Source organism: Canis lupus, chromosome 15 (genome assembly GCF_011100685.1).
Source record: "Canis lupus familiaris isolate Mischka breed German Shepherd chromosome 15, alternate assembly UU_Cfam_GSD_1.0, whole genome shotgun sequence".
Taxonomy (NCBI): domain Eukaryota; kingdom Metazoa; phylum Chordata; class Mammalia; order Carnivora; family Canidae; genus Canis; species Canis lupus.
The window spans coordinates 58,454,411-58,474,205 of NC_049236.1; the positions used below are offsets into that span (position 1 = coordinate 58,454,411).

The following is a 19,795-nucleotide window of genomic DNA, read 5'->3' on the forward strand; positions in this document are numbered from 1 at the left end:
TCAATTATAAATACAAACTCACAATTACACAAAGCACTCACTGCATTTTAACAAAGTTAAACTCTTGACGTGGTAGCCATTTCACCACAAGGATATAATTGACTGGTTGCAAGGGTAAAGAATAGCCCAAACTATATACTATTAACCCTATTAGTATTAGGGACACAGGAAATCTGCTATAAATAATTTCATTACTAGAGCATTTGAAAAAAAAGCAAAGTTGATAATAGTATATTAAATAGAGTAACATGTAATAGGCGAATGGGGTTAATCAAGTATCACATAGTAAATTATTGATTAGTAATAATTTATCAATAACTTGAAAATGACAAAGGAATTAATTATAACACTCATTGCCAATTAAATGAAGTTGGATCCTTACCGAGTAAGTATAAAAACATCTATTTTTTAGGTACCATCTCAAGTGGAGCCATTTTTCATTCATATGGTGATTTCTTCTGGGTCTGAACTATTACAGCACTTATAGTCAGATGTAAAAATTATTACTTTGATATAAATACTTTAATAATATGCTGCATTTTCAGTAATTCTCCTTATTTTCCATAAAGTATGGAATAATTGTAACAGGACATTATGTTTTTAATCACTTTATTGCTGAGCACATAATAGACATTCTGAAAGTAATGGCCAATTGCTTGAAAAATATACTAACCTCTCTGAAAACATACTTGGCTATGCAAATAACAGTCTACGTGTAGTGTCTGACTATGAGCCACATTTCCAATTTATCAATCCCCCTTTTTTACTTCTGGGGGTTAAATTGCACAGTATCTCGGAATTCTTACAACTCCATCTCTTAGATAATTTCCAATTTTATACAAGAGAAACAATATACACGTGGATCAAACAATGACTCATATAACATATCTGGAGCAACTCCCCTTCGTAATTCACTTGAGAAACAGAACAAAAATATTAGTTTGGTTCAAATTCACTAATGTTGTTAGCAGTACTTTAAAAGTTTTTCAGCAAATTATCAAAATATATAATACTTGAAATTGTCATATATCCAGTTTCCCTCTTTCAGGCATTTAAAGCACTTCTATGGAACTTTGGAGTGATGTCATTAGAAGAAATTACCTCTTTACCTCTTCTAAATACATACAAGGATAGAACACATCAATGTGTTTCCTCAAAGTGTAGGCCTCAAACATTTCACGTCAAGTTGCTATGTGCCTCCTAATACAGTTTTATATTAATTTCTATATGGGCAAAAATAGTAGAAGAATGTCATTATCATATATTGAATGGATTTCTTTTTTTTTTTTTGAAAGGATTTCTGAGAGTGCTTCTTTTATCACACCGAGTTCAAATGTCAGCATTTTGCAAAAGCCTAATAGGAAGACTCTAATAACAATTTGCAAAAATATTAACTATAAAATTGATTTAAAAATGCAACCGATCTTTTAAAATTCACTTTTTTACGAGGCCTAAAAAGAAATACATGACAAGAAATTCATCACTAATGTTGATAAAAGTTCATCAAGCAAATGAGACAAGGTAAATCATGTGCAATTATGTGTGTATTTATTGTGGAATAAAGATGTATCTTATTTTTATGATTTTTTTATCCTTCCTATCAAAATTAAAGATTAATCTAAAAGTTGATCACTTATTTAGCACTTACCTTATGTGGGTGATGATGAGTGTGGTAGCAGGAATAAAAAAATCATCCACTCGGTCAAACTGCTTTCCCACTGGCTGGGTGTGAATGGTGTGGTGTGGCACATTCCCGCTGGCCAGGGTTATTACCTAAATGGAGCAGACCGTGGTTAGACCTCGGCAGTATGATTTAGAGATGAAACAAATCAGAAGCTGTTTCCTAGACTCTTTATTACCATCCTCAAAATTAGTGTATCATTAAGCAAATTGGAATTTTGTAATTGTTAGCTTATTTCCAACATAGAAATTTGTTTTTATAAAGAAATAGAAAATAGAAAAAGATTTGTCTTGAATAATCTCTGCTTAAATTATAAAATAAATAGAAACAACTTTTGTATTATAAAAGTATTGACTTTGCTATAATGAGAAAAATACAAGCAAGAATACATAGGGTGTAAATGAGATTTTTAGCTTGCCCATCTTTCTTTTTCTCTTTCTTTCTTTTCTTTCTTTCTTTCTTTCTTTCTTTCTTTCTTTCTTTCTTTCTTTCTTTCTTTCTTTCTTTCTTTTTCTTTCTTTCTATTTCTCTTTCTTTCTTCTTCCTTTCTTTTGCTTTGTTGAGGTGTAACTGATAAACAAAAAACTTCTCCTAATACAGAACAGGGCTGGAAACAAACCAAAGACTCCAAAACAAATCATATGAAATATATTAGCTCTTAGTAACTTTAGAATTTTACCTCCCCTAAATTGAAAATAATATTTTCAATATTTGAAAATAAAAAAAAAAATGGAGAGGAGAGAGAGAGAATGAGAAGAGTAGAGGGGCAGAGGGAGCAGGAGAGAGAGTCTTAGCAAGCTCCCTGCTGAGGAAGGAGCCTCAGGCAGGTCTCAGTCTCAGGACTCTGAGATCATGACCTGAGCCAAAATCAAGAGTTGGATGCTTAACTAAGTGAGCCACTCAGGTGCCCCAGTTTTAAGTAACTTCAGTCAAAGACATTTCCTCTTCTTATTCATCATTAATTGGTTTTAAAACTTTCATGGTCCATTAAAGGAAAGATCACTACCTTTAAACTCTTTTATTCTTTGTATCCCATTATGCACCAAATTCTCACAGTTCTTCAGATTTTTCACACCTCCTCATTTTTTTTTCCCTATTGTTCCTGCTGGACAACCATTGTTCTGCTAGCCTTTTTAAAAACTTTCTGCCTTTATTTCTCCCCTTTTAAATCCTTTCTACATATGGCCACCAAATTAAACTTCCGAAACTATTGACTGACTCTGTTAAGTTAAATAGACTTTCCTCCCTCAAAATGGAGCCTTTTCCTTTGGTTTTTATGACAGAAGTAAGTAGCACTTTGATCCTTGTTTTGTTTTGTTTCTGAGGGGCTATTTTTCTTCATTCATATGGGTATACTTTCATTGAGTTCCACTGGAAATTGCTTTCCCGGTGAAAATCGATTATTATAACTAGAAAGGCTTAGTTATGTTGTGGTTAAAAAATAAGACAAAATAGAAAAAAAATATAAATATCTTAGAGGCTTGGGAAATGAAGATTTCATTTCCTACCTATTACTTTTCCAGCGGTTTTTCATGGGGTATGTACTGTTTCACTTAGTATCCCATTCTGAACGGGCAACCAACGAACTACTTGAATGTTTTCATTTACAACAGACTCTATTTGCCAGAACTAATCATATGATTCCACCTAACCAAAAGGAGCCTATCATGTGTCCAGAGGAAGAAAGAATCAAAGTCTTTGATAAAAGCTTTAAAGATACTACACCTATTTTATTAATGAATGTCAGTGAGGAAGTTTTTAATGGATTTTAGCCATTCATAATAATGTCTACAAAATTTAAATAAAGATTAACACACGTAATGGGAAAGAAACTCTTCAAATTTTCTTCCCTTTAGTTTGGATAGAGGTGCATAACTCTGAAATGCACGTACATAGTATTTGAAATTAATAATAATACTTAGACTGATGGCAGCAATAATAATATTTACTGAAAGCTTGTTAATGCCAGCGTATGTTCTCAGTAGTTTACAGGCATCACATAATTTAATATATTCAAGCAACACCATAATGTATCTCAATCTTACTGATGCAAAACTATTTTATGCCAATGAAGGTATATTAGGTGAGCATCTCATTCGTGTTTGACGTAGTCTTAGGATATAAAAAATGCAATGCCCACTTCTCTAGCTCCTCTCAGTCTGGACTTTGTTCACTGACGGTTCTAGATCCTTCTCACTGCTGCAATTGAACAGGAAGTGGTGGGTTGCCAGATTCAGGACTGAGCCTACCAGCTGCAAAGACACACAGATTGATCTATGATGCACCTTAATCAGTAGGCTCAATCTTATGACAATCCTTGGTTCATTCCTAATGGCATCCTGCTGCTGGTGTCTCCATGTGTGATGCCTTCCTTCCACAAGCCCACAGCTGCCATTTCCACTGTCACCCCATCTGGCTGGGGCCTACTTCCTGGCCAATACCAAGATGTAAAGACTTTATTCCAAGCTGTTTCCTGAAGACATTTCTTCTCTAATTTTTGTGCATTTGAGAAGACATTACACATGGATTATAAAGCTGTGCAGATGACAGACTCACAGCTTTTAGAACAGCATTTCTTATTTTCATAAAGCATAGATGCCTTTTAAAAAGAAAGAAAAATAACTAGGATAAATCTTTGAGAATTCGTCTGAGAACACTAATTGGAGAATCACTGTCTTGTATACCTAACATTATGATGGTTTATGGGTTTTATCAATTAATTATAAATATCACAGAAAATAATATATTTTGCTTCCATAACAGGCAAAGATGTATAGACTTATAGTCACAATGAAAACACAAAGTAGAAAAAAAAAAAAAAAAAAGAAAACACAAAGTAGAAGTACACATAGGACTTTCAGATCCTTGAAAAAATGATTTTGCACCTTCAAGGTTTTAGTGGCCACTATTATAAGATACACGGCATTAGGGCAAAAAGTGACTGCCTAACTAACCATCACAACCTAGCACAATGTCTCTAGTTCTAGTCTAATCTTTCAACATGGCACAGGGACACTATAGCAAAACTGGGACCTTGCTTAGGTTTTTGGTTTGGTGAACTTGATTTCTCCAAATGAAAGTCTACTCCTCTTTTAAAACAAATCTAAGGGACAGCTGGGTGGCTCAACGGTTGAGTGTCTGCCTTTGATTCAGGGCACGATCCCGGGGTCCCAGGATCAAGTTCTGCATCAGGCTCCCTGCATGGAGCCTTCTCCCTCCGCTTATGTCTCTGTGTCTCTCAATGTGTGTCTCTCATGAATAAGTAAACAAAATCTTTTAATAAATAAGTAAGTAAAACAAATATTAAATCCCATTTCCTTTGCCAATGTTTCTTGATAACCTTGTTGGAAGACAAGTATCCATGAATATTTCGACATTTAAGCTAAGTCAGGTCTTTCTGAGCAAAAGGCACCAGTAAAGTTGGTGAAAGGATGATGGTGTCCCCAAAATGCCTTGGAAGCTAAGGGTGGCATATTGCTCCTGAGAGAGGTAGAGACTTAACTCCTTTGAGCCTTACTGACATTCCAGGTGCCAGCCTGATAAAATTTGTGTTCCAGAGTAATCATAATCCCTATCTGTCATGGCAGAGAATGGACCAATGTGTCAACAGCCTTTTTTTTTAAGCCTTTGAGACACATAATTCCAGGGTCCTTCTCCTGTTAGTACCACTATGCTGTATATACAGGGTAACATTAGTCTCCCACCACGTCACCCCATGAGGAAGGATGGGGGATGCATTGCGAATGCTAGCATGCTCCTGGAAGAAGAAATGTCTGTTCTCTGATCCAGAGACCCTGTATTTCCTGTCAGCCTGTCTATCTAACTATCCATGTATCTATCGATCTTACTTAATCTGTCACATATATCTATGTATGAACATGTGTATAAATGTTACTTTATGCAAATAAATCTTTATGTACTATTTCAAGAGTACTTCTCAATTCTTACATTTATTTTACATTTTCAGGTAAAATAGGTGAGACCTACCTTTCCCTCCACCCAACAAATATTTAAGATTCATTAAATCTTACAAGTATATATATTTTTTGGACATTCAGAGTAAAAGAAGCCATTTATAAATGGCTGAATAATATGTGAGAAGTTACTTAACTCCTTTTCAAAGCCTTTTTCTGACCTTTCTGTACGATATTAAAGGAGTTTGCCTAAAATGCTTTATGGAGGGATTGCTATTGAGAAACCCCTACTGAGAAAGCTATTAATTTATCAAAGGAGCAAGTACCAAAGTGGACGGGAAGGATTCAGTTCCAAAGAACATGATAAACTGAAAATTCATACAACTTTAAAAGAAAATACATACATATTTTTTACTTTTATAAGCTGTCTTTATTTTACTTTAAGGGTAATAGAGTTAAAAATAATTCATAAGAGTGAATTTTTAAAATCATATATATTGACCTGTTTTATCTGGTCAAGATTTAAGTGCAAAATATCAAATAACCGGACAATATTGTCATTTTGTGATAGATCAAACAATTGTCCGCAATGAAGACTGTAGTCTTTCCATCAGAAGACAGGCTCTGCTACTTCGTCCTCCTAAATCTAAGAAGGCAGTGCGACTCACTTTGGTGGAAGCGACTCTGTGAGAATTCTAGGGCCTAGATATTAATCAGCTTTGCAACTTCCACTGTCTTATAACCTGGAACCACCATGCTGCGGATGCCAGTCTAAAGGATGAGTAGGCACACGCAGGAGGCCCAAGCCACCCAGCTACTCACCACTCTCACATGACAGATGTGGGGGATAAGGCCCTTTTGAGCCACCCAGCTGTGTAATCACAGGCGTGCAGCCATCTGAGGGTTCCCTACCCGTGCCTACAAAATCCACAGATTATAGAACCACTGAACTATGGGTAATAAGCCATTCTTTAATTCTGTTTAACACATTAAATTTGGGGGTTGATTTGATTTGCCACAATAGATAACCGAAATATTATTATATATGTTAGATGTTTCAAATGACACATATTTCTAATGAAAAATAAAATGCCCTGTCATTCTGATAGTTCCTTTAAAAGATTCCATTTCGGGAGGCCTACCCTTTGTAAGTTAAATATTGCAAAATTAAAAATACTTCAGAAATATGTATTCTTAGTGATAACTGATTAAAACTAAAAACATTGTACTCAATAGACAATGAAAACTGGCCAAAGGTTAATGATTTGGGACTTTGTAAGAAGAGAAAATGTTCAGGGCAGTGCTACAATCACCAGGTAGTTTGAGACAAAGATAAAACACATTTTCAGGGTTAAATGTTCCTTCTCATTCCCTCTCAGTTTTCCATTAAACTTATAACTCCTGAAATTGAAACTGTGCCAAAGAGACATCATCAAAATATATATATACTTTTCCTCTCTCTGTCAAGTTGTATATAAACAACCTTAAAACCTAAGCAAAGGGGATCCCTGGGTGGTGTAGAGGTTTGGCGCCTGCCTTTGGCCCAGGGCGTGATCCTGGAGACCCGGGATCGAATTCCACATTGGGCTTCTGGTGCATGGAGCCTGCTTCTCCCTCTGCCTGTGTCTCTGCCTCTCTCTCTCTCTCTCTCTCTCTCTCTGTGACTATCATAAATAAAAAAATAATAAAAAATAAAAAAAAACCTAAGCAAATTCCACAAAGACTATACCAGTTATTCCCCAATTAGAAATGAGCCTGTGCTCAGATAATAAGATACTATCTGTTTGGGGAAAGATAGAGATCTGCCTTGAGCCTGTCCAAGTCTCTTAATCTCTAGCTCACATGCCCTATTTTGAAGAGAGATGGAAACAAGAAAATTCTCCTGAAAATTGGACGGAGGGAGGGGATTGTTGAAAGGTAAATTATGACTCGTTTTTCCTTAATGGCATCAGTTTTATCATCATTGGCTTTTCTTTTTACATATAAATCTAACCATTGATAAGTATGTACTGCAATATTATCCCATCCAAACAAGTACTTTAGTATTAACTTTATCCCCCTCCTTTTCTGTGCAAATCTAGATATGATTAAAGTACAGTCCTCCAACGGAAGATCACCATAAATATCCAGTGAGCTATGAAGGGTTAAAAATCATTATTTTTCTCAAATATACTGGAATGTGCTTACCTGCAGTGTTGGAGAAGTTTTTTCCGTGGTACCCCAGCTCAACACCCAGACCTGATCATGTGATTTGTCGTAGTGTAATTTAACTGGTACAGGGTCTGTGCTTACTGCCTGTAGGAAATGGGAATTGAAAAAAAGAAAATGTTTTCAGACTGAAATATTAGTTTTAAACTATGCCAGAAATTTTGAAAGAAACAAGAGTTTAGCTGTCAGATTAAAAATTTATGTTGCCAATTTTCTGATTTTCTAAACCTTTATATGTTTAATTTGGAAATATAATACTTTACGCAAGGATGTTTTCACACAGTTTTATATAGTCTTATGTTCCTTCATTACCCATGCAGATTGTGTGTCATGGATAAGCTATTTAGAAACTTAAAATATATAAATGATTAACCTGTGTATTTTATTCAATTATTGAACACAGGTAAGAGCTATGCTTATACTATTAGGTTTTCTTCATTCTAATGCTGGTCATGGGATTTGGCCATCTATAATGCTAAAATGCCTGCAATCTGATGTATGGCGGTAACCCTAATGACAGATTACCTAATTTAGTTTCCTTAACGAGAAATCTAAAATCACAGAAAGAAGTAAAAGCAATTTTTGAACCACACTTGATATGGTAAATGTGTTTTTCTGCCAATATTTATAATATTCAGCATTTACTTAGAACAAAACTTCCAGAAAAGAAATTGCTGCCAGGAAGTTATTTCACTCACCTTAATTTCAAGCTATTTATATTTCAGGCTAATGCCTTTCTCAAGTAATTTCCTGTAGTAGTTCCTTATATGTATTTTTCTAATTTTATAATATAAAACAATTGTATTCAATAAAACAACCTTTATTCAATTTTGAAAGCATTTCTTTCCGAGGCTCTGTTGAATATCCTTAGAGAATTTCCCAAGTCGCAGTTCATAATGTAATACTCTTCTCAGTGGGTTAGTTAAAGGTAAACTACAGTTGTGGTTGAATACGTGAAGGCTCATTTTTTAGCTCACATGTTGGCAACTTAGTCTTATGGAAGTATTTATCTTCTGAAACCTTGACCTGAATTTTTTTCTATTTAAAATTCTCAATACTCTTGGATTACTGAATTAATTATTGGACTTCTCAAGAGACCTACTTGAACATTTCTGTATTAGTGTCCTCATGACTTTCTTCCTAACAGAGCCATTATATTGTTTTGGGACCAGGTGCCCAACAATGATTCCAGGGAAGGTGGCCCACTTGGTGAGCATCAGAGATGTAAGCCTATTTCCCCTTCACAGATGCCAAGTTTCCCAGCCTCTCCAGAGGCTACCCTGGTCATGTGACATACTCTCCTTTATACATGGTAAGAATTCATATGATGAATGATTTCTGAGAATGATATTGCACCATACTTTCTCTTTGTTCCTGCTTTGAATGTTATCATACGAGAACATTAAGCTTTAATTTCCAAAGTCATTTTGAGGCCAAGACAATTAGATTAAGAAGGAAAAAGCCACACAACACTTTGAGGATTTGGCAGGAAAAAAATGAAAAGAGACTGAATTCTCCATAACAACCTTGAGTTGCGGCACAAACCTAGAATAACTGTCTCTAGACTTGATGTTATTCGAGATAATTAAATGGCTTTATTGCTTAAGAGATAGTCTGGTATTTTGTTAATTGTAATCCAGTGAATGCCAGATGTTTCATTTAAATTCTTCATGTACTCATTGATTATTTCAACGCATATATAGCAGAAGTGCCATCATTAATCATTACACGAGTAACAAAGCAATAAGATTCCTTTGATTTTTCATCTTTTCCCCTTTATATGTAAAACTTGATCCATGTGTGATTATAACAGTTGCCCTCTTTTGCACGCGGCTTAAAAAGAAATAGTCCTAAGGTCTTTAAAAATGTTAAAGATAAAATAGCTCAACAACAAAAGCAACGTTAACAAAGACCTCATTATTATTCAATTATTAAGAGACAATTACACAAAGAGCAAAGATCTTTAGATAACTTTAAATATTAAGGAACAATTTAAATAAACATTTCCAGTTTGCCAGCTCTCATAAGATTCTTTTCTTTCACTGATCTCTTTCCTAAGTACGACCCTCTATGGGCATACCACAGTCCATGGGTTAGGTTAATATCCACATAAAACAGCATAAGAAATGGAGACTCAGCCTTCCCAGAAATCATCCAGCAGGCGATCAGCAGAGCTGATATTTGATAGTCTGTCGTTATCCCCCATGTGGCAACCTCTCTGAAGATGAGACACCATCCTTCCTAGTTGATAGTTTAATTCCTGACAATACGTGGATACGTTGCCCTCCTATTTATGCCTCACGTATAAGATACATTCTTTACTTTTTCTCTTTTGGAAAATGGAAAGAAATCCACAGGCCCAAACACATGCAGTATCGTCTGTATAAGTGTTACAGACCTAGCTGAGAATCAGGGAGAGACAGTATACTCCATGCTTATAGCTGACTACAGCGGAAGCTGACTACAAATGTAGCATCCTCACTTAAGTGAAAAAAAAGAAAAACCTTAGGAAGTTACTAAGCTTTTCTGTGCTTAAGTTTCCTCTCTAATAAAATGGAGACAATAATCAGACCCCATTTGAAAGGCTTGTTCTGCATATTTGGTAAGGTAGTAAATATGAAGTGCTTAGGTTGTGCCATGGAAATGTTACTATTACTATCAGAAAAGTTAATTGAACTAGAAGCATTTTCTTTTTTTTTTTCCTTTTTTAAAGATTTTTTTTTATGATTTACTAATTTGAGAGAGACTGAAGAGACAGAACAAATCGGGCAAAGGGCAGAGGGAAGCTCGCACCTGGGACCCTGGGATCTTGATCTGAGCCAAAGGCAGACACATAACCAACTGAGCTGCCCAGGCACCTGAACTAGAGGTATTTTCATGACAATTAGTATTGTAATGTTTTGAAGTTGGAGATATAGTGTCCTTATTTAGCAAATGAAGGATCTCAGACCTAGAAGAGAAAGTAAATAAACACCGTCTTTGTCCTTAAGGATTCTATAGGCTAGAGGGTGAAAGAATGACTAGATGCAGGTGACAAAATAAAAATACGGACCAAATGCCATGAAAGGTCAGAGGAAGAAGTACAAAGCAGAATGAAGGATAAGGGGAGGAGGTGATGCTTTGAGCTTTTAAGTATGAATATTTTAATAAATGGGAAGGCAGAGACTATTTTTTTTGAAGTCAACTTATGAGAATATGTTCCAGGAGATGTCAAAAGACAGTCCATAGAGAATTGCCTTCAAATTATTAAGATACATGTATTTGAAAGAGAAAAAAATATCAATTTTCAAAACTGCTTCAGATTAAAAAATATATCTACTCAACAGTCTCCAAAATGTTTGGATAGTTTTATATTTCAGCATTTTAAAGGTTTGTTATGAAATTCAACATATTTTGGTGTTTGGTTATAATAGCTCCTCAGAAATGAAAAAGATATGCAGATCCAAAATGGAGAAAAATACCTCTGACATGCTTTATTTGGAAAATGTTTAACTCTTAGGGGAAAAAAAAATCTGTTTGTAACTTTTCAAGTGTACAGGTATAACACATTCTACAGAAGGAACATTTACATGGTTTTCAGCAACAAAATCATGTAACAATGACAGAAATATTTCCAAACAACCATCTTTAGGATAATCTTGCCATACCCAATTTTCAGCCAAAAGACAGATATTTTCCTACTTATATTGTCAACTTTTGAAAGGAATAAATTGCATGTATTGGATTTCACAAAATAGCTCCTAGTATACTCTGGAAATTACTTTAAATGATGAGTAAGTTTAGATCATAAGCTTTTGTAAAAGAGAAAGACACTATATTTGATACTTAAAGTATTACCTCTCTTGCAACAATTAAACCTATAAGACTCTGTGTTGTGAAATAGTTGAAATGTTTCTCCACATTTTATGAAAGGTATGGTAAAGATTCTATTATCCTTGACTGCCCTCCCTCCCGTGCCTCACATTCTCAGGAAACAGGATTCTATATGCTTTCTAAATACTGACCTCTGCAGCACCTCCCCTGCAACCCCAAGAACAGAGCTCTATCCTCTAGACCTCACCCCATGGTTTCTAACTTCAAACTTTATACTCACCACCTTTCTCAACAGATTTGTTAGGAAGTTTTTTTTTTTTTTTTTTGGTTAGCATTATTAGATCATAAGAGCAATAACACTATGGGGTCTTCTCATTTCCCTCCGAGTAAAGCCAGAAGTCCTTCGAATGACTACCAAGCCCTGGCTGACCTGCCCCTTCTGTCTCCTTTCTCTGGCGCCTTCACCTACTCCTCCAGTCCAGGTGCTCTGGGCCTCCTGCTGTTCATCCAGCATGCTAGCCATACTTCTGCCTTTTGGAGGGCTTTGCCCCTGAATGGTCTTCCCCTAGATAGCCCAATGTCTGCTTCCTCAACACATTCGCTGCTCAGAACTCACCTTCTCAGTGATGCCGGTCTACTCCCCCTGCTTAACCCTTGGTCAGCCTTCATTTTGGGCACATCCCCTCACCCTTAGCTTTCCCAGCCCCACCTGGTCTTGAGCTACCACTTTTATCTTTTCCAAAGCACTTACTACAAGAGCACATATTATATAATATACATTTTTAGTATTTCTATTTTTCATGTCCATCTATATCCCATAGATTCTAGGTTCCAAGAAAGATTTTTTTGCTTTTAAGCCAATAATACAACCTATGCACTTAGAATAATACCCTGAAAATAGCAGTACTCGACAATTAGTGGACCTCTAAATCTACTTAATTAGGAAAAGCAAACTGCGAAAATTAAACAGCGTTCCAAACCTTATTAAGATTATCATTATTATTTTAAGAAAGACAATTATGCTCTATACCATACTTATTATGAACAAAAGTTTTTTAAAATGTTTTTCGAATACAAATTATTTTAATTTAATCTTCATAACAATCTTTGTGTTCAGATATGCCGTATTGATAATCCCTTTGTACAGACAACAGTGAATTCAAGTACCAATATCGATCCCTTCCTATTGTAAAACTCCCACTTCCCTCTCCAGGTGCTTTCCTGTCCACTGTGCATTACATCACTATTCAGCATACAGATGAATTTATTAGGCTTCCATGTTGGTCCATGTATTAAATATTTATAAAATGTCTTAAGATTTTTTTTTAAAAGATAAAAAGATGTATAAATGACATCCTAGTATTCCCTTCTCACAACTCATCACCTTTCATTCCCTTATGCTACACACATTCCACTCTGGAGACTACTGGTGTATATATATATATATTTTTTTTTTTTTCCTGCAACTACCAACCATTTATCAAGAAAAAATGATATAAATTGAATTACAATGTTCAAGAATATGTGATTGGAAGAAAACATTCCATATATATTCATCCTTCTCCTCAGAATTAACCTATATAGATTGCTTATTCACTACTTTGTATAAATTTGCATTTAACTACTGATCTTGTTCTGCTGGGAAATGGTTTTCAGGCTTTGCCTGGAGAAGCCTATGGAAGTAAGATTGATTTGTAGCAGGTGATTCAAATCCAGGCCATACTAGAACAAAGGGAATCAGGTTAGATCTAATGAATGATTCTGTAAGATTTTGTCTAAATGAAAGGTTCTGCTACTATAGGTAGGAAATTTTTCTCCCATACCATAAACACGATAGTTTTCTGCACACAGGGCATTTGCTTGGCCTGGTGGTATGCAAATAATTAGGCCACAATCCTACTTCCAAAAATGAACTGATCTTTTAAACATTTTCAGAAATATCTTTCAGGGGAAAGGAGAAAAAAATGAGTGGGAAATATCAGAAAGGGAGACAGAACATGAGAGACTCCTAACTCTGGGAAATGAACTAGGGGGAGTGAAGGGAGGTGGTCAGGGGGTGGGGGTGACTGGGTGACGGGCACTGAGGGGGGCACTTGATGGGATGAGCACTGGGTTGTATTCTATATGTTAGCAAATTGAACACCAATAAAAAATAAATTTATATAAAAAAAGAAATATCTTTCAAATTATAATATGTCATTATTATAATTAATTAACAGTCGTGATCTACTCTACAAATGCAGGTCTGAAAATCCATTTCTTAATTTTCCATGTAAGTACCATTTTCAGAGTATTCTATTGTCATGTTGAATTAACTTCTTCCATTCTTTCATTAAAATGTTTAAAATACACTAAATAATAATAATAATAATAATAATAATAATAATAATAAAGGTCTTTTTGTAGCTTTATAAAGATATCACTAAAATATTTTTCTTTAATATTTTAAAACATTGCTTAAGAATATAATTGCTTATACAATAAGATTTCTTTTCCTCTTTGTCAATCTACAAACCTTAACTCCTTCATAATACCAACATACCCAGTGTTATGCAGATTTATCAGTACTTCTTGAGATGAGACAAATATAAAATATTTAAAGTATATGCTATACGGGTCATGGACCAGTTGCATCAACTTCTATAAAGATGGCTTATTTTGTGAGGAGGCAACACCGATCATAGCAATAAGGATACACAAAACTTGGGGTGTCGTCCTGACATGAAGGAACAGTGAAGCACAGCTTGTTTATCAGCCTGACAAGAAGAGTACCAGCTGGCTAATTAAGTGAACCTAATTTAAACTAATGATGTCGATTCTCAAGATAATGTGCTAATGGCTAGAGGAGACTGCTGATGACACTTAAGAATACTCCCGAGGTGTCACAAGCCGCTTCTGCATCCAAGCAGAACCTGATTTTGCTCCACAGAAGACAAAATGAGGTCAGTTGTTTACTAGTCACTCTTTAAAACAGCCAAATATCACCTGTCTGCCACTCTTACAAAAATTCCACAGTAAGAAAAATGTATATACATTTGATGTTTAAAGCAACACCAACATCACCGATTCCATTAAAAGACTGTGACCTTTTACTTTTTAAGCTGCAGATAAAAATAATACTGTTGCATCCGCTGAAAGCAAATATACTCTAATGGCATATTTTATCTTGAATTTCATGAAAATCTTATGTTGTCAGAAAATATGTGTCATTTTGATAATGAAATGTAACAAAGCTGTTCCAAATTTTTAAATATTTAATCCTAAATACACATTTAATACCAATCTGCACAGTCTTTTGCATGCATTTGCATGAAAAAGAAGAAATATGATTTCTTAGATAAGGTCTGGATAAAACACTGGGGATCTACTTTAATTAGATTGAAAAAGAAAGATTGAAAGATTAAAGTTAAATAAGAGTGGTCTGTTTTTTTTCTCTTTTCTTTTTTTCAAGATTGATTTTGAACTTCACTGTTCCATTTCTTTATCCACACTATAGAAAATTCTGTGGCATCTTCTATCATGTTTGGGAGAAGACTAAGTAAATTTCTGTTATAATTAATATTCTTAGCTGTCTCTGTATAATATACACAGCTTTGGAAGAAATAAATCAACAGCTACAGCACATAATCAGGAAGTATAACTTCACTTGGATGCAAAAAAGACTGACTTCAACTCTAGCCGCAGTTGAGAAAAGTGGTCAAATTGAGAAAGGATGCTTAACATTTTACAAAATTAACTTTGTACTTTGCAGTTGACTTTGAGTGCGGTCTGTCCTTGGATCTAAATACAGCTCAAATCACAAAGTTGTAGTTATCATTGTTTTTAATTTAGTGTTTTAAGTAGTTAGAGATGATCTTTCCTTAAATAGTTTTAGAACTTGAACTACTTGGATTCTTAATTTATAAGCAAAGGGTTCAATATCTAGGTCTGTAAAACCTGTCGTGTTGTTTTTAAACTGGGAAAACCTTGAGGGAATTTTTATAATTCTAAGAAACGAAATATTTTCAAGTATAAAAATAGAACAATTAGGATATTTATAATTCACCTTTAAACATGCACTTTTGAGGGCTAAGATTTACATACCCTAAGGTAATATTAAGACAAATATAAGGATGTATTCTTTTACTCAGCAGGGAGTAGATGTGGAATTAATTATCCAAAGGGCTCACAGACTGAAATTATATGTAGTTTTGAAAGAGAAAACTTAGACAAATTAAAACCTAGAAAATTTTAGTTAAAAAAAAAATCTTCTGTGGTATATATCTAAACTTTTAGGTTGGTATTTACAATCCACAATAAGTTTCAAGAAGTAGTATTCCTATCGGAAAGAATACTAGACTGAATGTACCGGTATGAAAATTTTCATTTTATTTATTTATTTATTTATTTATTTATTTATTTATTTATTTATTATTTTTTGATTTTCATTTTATAAACAATGGTCATCCCTAAATTTCTGTAGAACCGATTGCTGCAGAGTGGCCCAAGTCATTGCAGCTGCTCTTTCACCCCTTCTTTCTGGTGAGGTATTCAGCAGCCCCTATAATTCAAAACCTTTCCCTTTCAATGACGAAGGGTACCATCAACAACACCATACACCCAGCCAGAGCTGCGTGAGCAAACCCAGGAACACTCTACAGCCTCTGCCTTTTTGCTGCAAGGATTAAGTTTTCACATTTCTCCTACAACAGGAATTTATCTGGTAGGTTATTCTTGGTCCCTTCTGTTCTCCAAATGGAAGGTAGCTGTAGCAAGTGAGGCAATAAGGCAAGACGCATCCAGAGAAGCTTCTTATGCTTCTTCGATAAAGAAAGTCTGCCACAGGTCAGCTTTCACCTCTAAACCCATCTGGGACGGAATATTTTTTGTTGTTTTGTTTTAGAACTCTCAAATCAAGATTCCTTTTGTATTCCTATTGGGTTACATCATATTAACTTATGTTTTCCCTTTAATTTGTTTTTTCCCATTCGTTTTTCAAAATTCACTACTATGACTTTCACCTTAGTACTTTCTTAGTTTCTTTTACTCTCTGCTAGGATCGTGGTTATATATTCTTTTATTCAATTCTAATAATGTTAATTGTGACTTTTGTCCTCGTTCTTTGCGAAAATTCCCAGTTTCCTTTTGATTAGTCTTTTTTTGAATAATTCAATGTTTACCTTTTACATGTTAATTCCTTTGTGTCTTTATAGACATTTCTTTATACTTTCCTTCTTTCATTCAGATTATTCTAATTTTCTTCAGCTAAATTCTAAAACTATCCAGTTAAATTAATCTATTACAGTTTTATTTTTAATTAAGGAGCTAAATTCCCTGACAGCTCAGTCTTATTTGGATTCAACATATTTAATCATGATTACCGATATTACTTGATATTGGTATTAGTATTTTACATTTACATTGGTGTTATTAATAGCGTAATGTTGTGTCAGAGAATGGGTATGAAACGATTTTCATTACTATTTCTTGTGACTTAATTTATAGCTCACCATGTGGTCATTTTTACTAAATGCTTCACTTAGTGAATGCTATGGTCTGAGTGTCTGTGTCCCCCCTAGAATTCATATCCTGAAATCCTAACCCCCAAAGGTGATGGTTTTGGGAAGTGTGGTCTTTGGGAAGTGATTAGGTCATGAGAATGGAGCCCTCCTGAATGAATTAGTGCTTTCATAAAATAGACCCATCAGAGATTCCTCACCCCTTCTGCTACATGAGGACACAGTGAAAGGGCACCAGTTATGAACCAGCAAGAGGATCCTCACAGGATCACAACCATGCTGACATTTTGATCTTGGACTTTCCAGACTCAGAACTGTGAGAAAAAAAAAAAAAAATTCTGTTGCTTATAAGCTACTTAGTCTGTCATATTTGGTTGCAGGGCCACTATATTTAATATGTGCTATTATTTATTAATATATTTGATCATTGCCGGATGCAAAGGCTAACACACACGTATGTTAGTTCAAGCATAGCAACAGTGTTCAGTTCACATATAGCGTGGATTTTGTTGATTTATCAAGTGTTGAAGTATCAAAATCTCTTTTTGATCATATGCCAATCTCTACTAGTAGTATGGCAATAATCACTTGATAAAATTGTAAGCAATCACATACGTTTTTAGTCTTATATTTTCTTTTTATCATTATCAAGTAACTTGCTTTAACCTGATGCTTTGTGCCTTAAAGTTCCTTTTAAAGTCTCACATCAATATAGCTGCCCCAGCTTTATTGTTTTGTTGTTAGTAGAATTCCTGCATTATCTATACTGTCCTTAAATGTCACTTTTTCGTTTACCTTTTTAGAGAGTATACCTCATAGTGTGCATATGGCTAGATTTTTGTTATTCTGTCCAGCAATTTTCTTTTTGTCTTTCAATTAATTACATGAGTCCATCCTTAGTTATTTTAATTGTGAGCATATTTTTTTAAAAAATTTCTATTTATTTTTTAATCTTTGAGTATAGCTGACACACAATGTTACATTAGTTTCAGTTGTACAACTTAGTGATTTGACAAGTTTGTGCATTACGCTATGTTCACTGTAAGTATAGCTACTATCTGTCCCATTGCATGGCTATTACTCTATCATGACTCTATTCTTTATGCTCTACTTTTAGTCCCTATGACTTACTCATTTATAAATGGAGGCCTATATCTCTCTCTCCTCTTCAATATTTTGCCCAAACCCCACCTACCTACCTCTCCTCTGGCTAATATCAGTTTATTCTCTGTATTTATAGTTTGATTCTGCTTTTTGTTTGTTTATCCTTTTTTTTTTATTTTCAATAAAAACACTTTTCATTCTTTTATTTGTAATACCAAACATAGCCACAGTAGGCAATCAACAAATGTACACAGAGTGAATGAGTGGATGGAGAGATGGATGATGGGATTTCATATGAAGCTGTTAAGGACTCTTAGAATGAAAAGCCCTAACATGAACTCATTACCACTTTTTGTGGTTCTAGTCAGGAATCATGAGAGGGGCTACTTCAATATTCGATTTGAAAACATTATTGATGCCAGAAAAGGTCTTTGTAAACATAAGGAATGGTTAGCTTCCAGTGTCTCAGAACTATTTTGATAGTAAATAGATATAAAGCACTTCTATATGCCAAGATCTTCTATAAATGTTTTATATGCATTAATTGAGGTAATTCTAAGTACAACTTGATGTGATATGTACAGTTATTAGTCCCATTTTGCGGATTATGCATATCTAATAAAGCTGTTTTAAGTTTGTTTTCTCTGAGAATCAGGAGGTCATAAGAGTCAAGGGCCCAGTAACTGGAGCCAGACTGCCTAGAAGCAAATCCTATACCACCCCTCAGTTGATGTGCAATGGAGTACAAATAGATTGCCCAAGTTAAACAACTTCAGAAAGAGCAGGGAATGAAACATTTGGGAACTTAAACCAGAATGGATTTTTTATAACCATGACCATGATGATGTGTATTAGGATTTTTTTCTCTGTCTTTGACTTAAGTACATATTACTTGTTTAACTACTATAGTAAAGCCTACTAAATTACATTTATCTAATGAAGTCTACTATTATCTTGGCTTTTGTTAAGAATCAAGTAAGAAAGAGATAATACTGTTTCTGGAATGGTAATAGAAATACCTTAATTAGCCTCTGACTGGAACTTATGTAGCTCTGAACAGAATAAGCAAAACTGAGACTGATTTTTGTGGAACTAGCCGCGTTAGTATTATGATGTGTTTATGGAATCTAAGTTTTGAAAATAAGAAAAATTAAATTATTTTTTTTAATTCATTAAGCTGAAGGAACAGAAAGAGAGGACAGTGTGCAGAAAATGCATACATTTTCCAGTTATCCAAGCAATGAAACAAGTTATCAATGGCAATCAAATGTCAATGGGCAAGTTACTTGGTAAAGAATTACATACAAGTAAATTTCTTTTTTCAAATCATCTTCAAAAGCAGGGATCATTCATACCTGAACAACTTTTTGGGACTGGACATCAACAACAAGGACTCTGTCCAAAGTTGGCTGTGCAACGTAAATGAACTTGTCTTTGACATTAACAGCGGAGGCCCACACACACCTCTGAACTTCATCTCCTTCAGCTTTGGGACAGACTTCATCCTATAATTTAGAAAATAGGGGATAAAATGAATATCTTAAATTATATCATGGGTACGGCATATTTGGAGCAAA

At 34.6% G+C, this 19,795-nt stretch overlaps 1 protein-coding gene across 4 annotated transcripts in view; it reads right to left on the reverse strand.

Moving 5' to 3' along the window:
* The window catches only part of FSTL5 (follistatin like 5), a 706,657-nt gene that overhangs the window by 51,171 nt on the left and 635,691 nt on the right, over positions 1-19,795 (reverse strand). For all 4 annotated transcript variants that reach the window (XM_038559137.1, XM_038559135.1, XM_038559136.1 and 1 more), the window contains 3 exons: positions 19,574-19,723; positions 7,783-7,890; positions 1,649-1,773 (listed from right to left, as the gene is read on the reverse strand). In XM_038559137.1, the coding sequence (XP_038415065.1) occupies positions 1,649-1,773; positions 7,783-7,890; positions 19,574-19,723 (383 nt within the window). The remainder of the gene's footprint in view (positions 1-1,648; positions 1,774-7,782; positions 7,891-19,573; positions 19,724-19,795) is intronic.